The sequence below is a fragment of the Gavialis gangeticus genome, unplaced genomic scaffold (genome assembly GCF_001723915.1).
Source record: "Gavialis gangeticus isolate Ggan-Ray unplaced genomic scaffold, GavGan_comp1, whole genome shotgun sequence".
Classification (NCBI taxonomy): domain Eukaryota; kingdom Metazoa; phylum Chordata; order Crocodylia; family Gavialidae; genus Gavialis; species Gavialis gangeticus.
This window is the reverse complement of record NW_017728996.1, coordinates 42,249,387-42,253,787: the sequence shown is the minus strand read 5'-3', so window position 1 is coordinate 42,253,787 and position 4,401 is coordinate 42,249,387. Positions and strand designations below refer to the sequence as shown.

The 4,401-nt window shown below is 40.8% G+C and overlaps 1 protein-coding gene across 1 annotated transcript in view; it reads left to right on the top strand.

The window, feature by feature from the left end:
* Positions 1–4,401, top strand: part of VPS13C (vacuolar protein sorting 13 homolog C) — a 220,119-nt gene that overhangs the window by 176,482 nt on the left and 39,236 nt on the right. Inside the window, exons 65-66 of the mRNA XM_019504366.1 lie at positions 1,221–1,349; positions 4,105–4,238. Of these exons, the coding sequence (XP_019359911.1) occupies positions 1,221–1,349; positions 4,105–4,238 (263 nt within the window). The remainder of the gene's footprint in view (positions 1–1,220; positions 1,350–4,104; positions 4,239–4,401) is intronic.

Sequence of the window (4,401 nt, the reverse complement as noted above, 5' to 3'; positions counted from 1 at the left end):
TAAACTGATGAGCCTCAGGGCATTTTCCAGAATGTTTTCTTTTTTCACCTCCTGCCATTTGCATCATGTTTGTCTAAATCTGACACTTTTTCTGCCAAATCTATTTCTAAAACCTTTTTTCCTTCCTTTTGATTTATTATTAATCTTTTTATCATACCATCTTTAGCTAACATCTGGATAGTATAATACCAGGCTTAGATCAAGTATAGTAAACTCTTCTTCTCTGGCTTTTAACATCAATATAGAATATACCATCTGAGAGAGTCTTCTATACCAGTTGTATTTACTACACCTCGTACTGTTTGGATTTTTTTTAAGCAGCTTTCTGTCTTTCACTGCATCCCATTTGAACTTCTTATAGTGAATGTTCAAAACTATCAAGCTGTGTATGTAGCTACTGGATGTAATAGCGATAACTGTATGAATACTACCCTTGGGTTTTTTCCTTCAGATTTTTTTTCGGACTTGTGCTCTTGTTTGTTTTAGATTGTACATTATTTGAGTTGGATAGAATTTTTCCTTTCGTACTGTTACTGTCCCTAGCCCATGCCCAGTTGCTGTTGGCCTTTGAGTACTGCTTTAATTCTCACAATGACTTGAACACTTGTGATGACAAATAAAATCTTAGCTTATTTCAGTTTTCATTTTCATCTGTGTGACTAAGTTTGACCAAGTTCATTTTTATTTAACAGATTGGAGTTAGCATCAAAATGAGTAGTTTCAATCTCTCCAGGATAGTTACCTTCACTCCATTCTACACCATAGCAAACAGATCTTCTCTGGAGCTGGAAGTTGGAGAAATTGCTTCTGATGGTTCTTTGCCAACTCACAAATGGAATTATTTCTCGTCTTCGGAGGTAACATTTTGTTATTTTTATACAACTATAGTATTATGTTTTGAAGGTAACATAAAAGAATTCTTTTTATTTTGGTAGGTAGGGAAACTCTTTTTAACAACTAAATACTTAGTTCTGTTACTTGTTCATCACCTCAATCTGATTAAGTGTGGGGGGTGGGGGTGGAAACTAGCCAAGCATTATAGTCTGTTACTTGGGGAGAGTTTAACTAACTTAATGAAATGTAGCTTAGATGGGTACTTCTAAAATTTGGGATAGGTTATCCATAAGAATAGTCCATATCTTATCAATAATAAACCAGTGTAACAAAATTACTGCTCTGGTAAGATGTTACATGCCTCTAATTTTGATTATTTTTTTCAGTGTCTTCCATTTTGGCCAGAAAACTTGTCGAGTAAACTGTGTGTACGGGTGGTTGGCTGTGAAAATTCATCCAAACCATTTTTGTATAACAACCAGGACAATGGTACTTTGTTGGCTCTAGAAGAGCTGGTGAGGATGTGAATTTTTTTTTTGTTTTGTTTTTGTTTTTTTCCTATTGATATGCACCCACACATATACTTTAAATGACTTTTTCATTAGGCTTTTCTTATTTGCTATGTACTATAACTCCGTCAAGTTAATTCAGGATGTCAGTTGTGTGCAGAGCAGTGCTGGATAAATTGCAAATGCTGCTGAATATGGCTAAATATGCAAGTTGGGGGGGAAGTGGTTTCCCTTGTTTAAGAATATTTTTTCTTGGATATACAGGACTAGAACACTGACTTGCTTCACAGTGGACTGCACAATTATTTTCAAACCAAAACAATAGATAATTAAGAATATCACAGTCTTTTTGATTACAGATGCTTATTAAGTTACCATAATTGTCTAGGCAGTGAGGCACTTAAAAGAAATAACGTGAAATATCAATGTGTCATCGTCATGCCTTTGGTAGATCCTGACCCATCTACAAATATTTTTTTTTTGTATTATGTCATTCTTGCTGAAAAATTGAAGGCAACTTTAACTTGTCCTACAGTCTGAGGTGAGGCTGTACCCCTTTCCTTGACCATCTTTTATCTCCAGAAACTGAAGTTGAAGGGGGAAAATCAGCATCATGCCACATTTCCAGTTCTTCCAATAAGAGTATTTAGCTTTATATTACCTTGAAAAGATTTTAGTTCATGACAAATAAATCCTGGAGTGTTAGCACAGCTTCTGAAACCTGGTAGACTAGGTCTTATGTATTTGGGATGTGTTGGCTAATAGTTTGTTCCTGCCTAGTGATCATTTTTCCTGTCCTACACTGTATACTGAAAAGTAATTTAAAAAAAGATAGTTCTGGTCTCTTTTGAACTCCCTACTTGAGAGCACGGAGGCAGAAAGATCTTGGAGTCATTATGGACTCCAAGATGAACATGGGCCGACAATGCGAGGTCATGGTTGGCAGGGCTAACGGACCTTGTCGTGCATCCACAGGTGCATCTCGAGTAGAGCCAAGGAGGTGATCTTCCCCCTCTACGCGATGCTGGTCAGGCCACAGCTGGAGTGTTGTGTCCAGTTCTGTGCGCCCCATTTCAAGAGGGATGTGGACAACATGGAGAGGGTCCAGAGGAGGGCCACCTGCATGATCCGGAGACAACAGGGCAGACCCTGCAATGAGAGACTGTGGGACCTGAACCTATTCAGCCTCCACAAGAGAAGGCTGAGGGGGGACCTGGTGACCGTCTATAAACTCACTAGGGGGGACCAGAAGGGTTTGGGGGAGACGCTGTTTCCCCTAGCGCCCGCTGGCATAACAAGGAGTAATGGGCACAAGTTGATGGAGAGGAGGTATAGATTGGACATCCGCAAGAACTACTTCACAGTTAGGGCGGCTAGGAGCTGGAACCAACTTCCAAGGGAAGTGGTGCTGGCCCCTACCCTGGGGGTCTTTAAGAAGAGGCTGGATGCCTACCTGGCTGGACTCATTTGAGTCCCGTTTCTTTTTGGGGTTTTTTTGTTGTTCTCCCGCCCTGGCGGGGGGTCGGGCTAGAAGATCTACTAGGTCCCTTCCAACCCTTAATCTATGAATCTATGAAACATGAAGCAGCAGAAGTATTCATTTTTTTTTTTTTTTAAAGGAGTAAACTCTTTCAACAAAGTTAACTTGCAACAAAGTGGAGAATGCTGAATTATATAATACATGAAGACTAAAATGTATTTAAAATAAGTGTTAGATGTAAATATATTTTCACTAATAGAAAAACTATTTCAAAATTTTTAACCAGAAGCCACTCAGTTATAACTAAGTTACATACTTTATGGAAGTTTAATCTTGATATTAATTGCACAGTTTTTGAGTTGAAGACGAGGGTTGTGTGAAGTTTCAGTCACTGATTCAATTTGGTGAAGATTTGGTCCCATTTTTGGTGGCTGAATCTCCGAATCAGGAGAACCTTTAATCTCTCCAAATTGAATTGCAACCCTCCAAATTGATTTGGAGAGATTTGGAAAGTTTCTGTGATTTGGACGTAGACACAGCTTTAAATGTTTTTTCTGCATACCTCAAGGTACCAGACAGCTCATGAATGCTGAGACACTGGGGCAGATGGAGCGTCCCATAGGAGTGTTGCGGGGGGCGGTCCCCAGTGCATTCAGCGGCAGACCTGGAAGCAGGCCAGAAGCACTTCCAGTCCCCTTCCAGGTTTGCTAGGGAGCACGCAGGGGAGCCCCCCTGCACTCCAGTTTTGTGACCTGGTGCCTCTTAGGTCTGGGGGGGTCACCTGGGGCCCCCCTGTGGCTGACTGCCAAGCTGGGGGGGCTGCCCCCCTGTGCGTTTGGCAGCACACTTGGAAATGGATCGGAAGTACTTCTGGTCCGCTTCTCGGTTTGCTGCCAAGCACACAGGCGTGCCCCCCCCATGCTCCCGTGGGATGTTCCATCTGCCCCAGCATAGCAGCATTCACAAGCCATGCCTGGTACCTCAAGGTATGTAGAAAAAACCTTTGAAGCTGTGACTATAGCTGAATTGCTGATTCTCCGAAACCATATTGAATCTTCAGTGTCAGATTCGGCCAAATCTGAATCAAATATGGCCTGTTTCGCACACCCCTAAAAGACCATGAGGTTGTTCATAATGCATGCTACTTGAGAATACAATCATAGGAGTGAAACTGTTCATTTATAAAGGGCTAACCTCTGTGCAGAACATCTGGACCTTCACTTACATGAGTCTCTGTGCTGGTTTATCCTGTATATAAAGGTCCCATTCTTTCTCCAATAGAATGGAGGCATCCTTGTAGATGTGAATGTTTCTGACTACTCAACTGTCATAAGCTTCTCTGATTACCATGAGGGAGCCGCACCAGCTCTTATCATTAACCACACTCCATGGGACAATCTCATATATAGCCAGAGGTATGTAAAAGTAAGAATTCTGCTATTTGTTTTTTACTAAGTTCTTTATTATTTTCTATCCCACCCCCAGTGTTAGAAGTGAGGGCATTTTTCTCTTCTCTTTGCCAAAGGCAGTGTAATGAAGAGTATAAAAAAAGAAACATGAATTTTGATTTTTTTATTT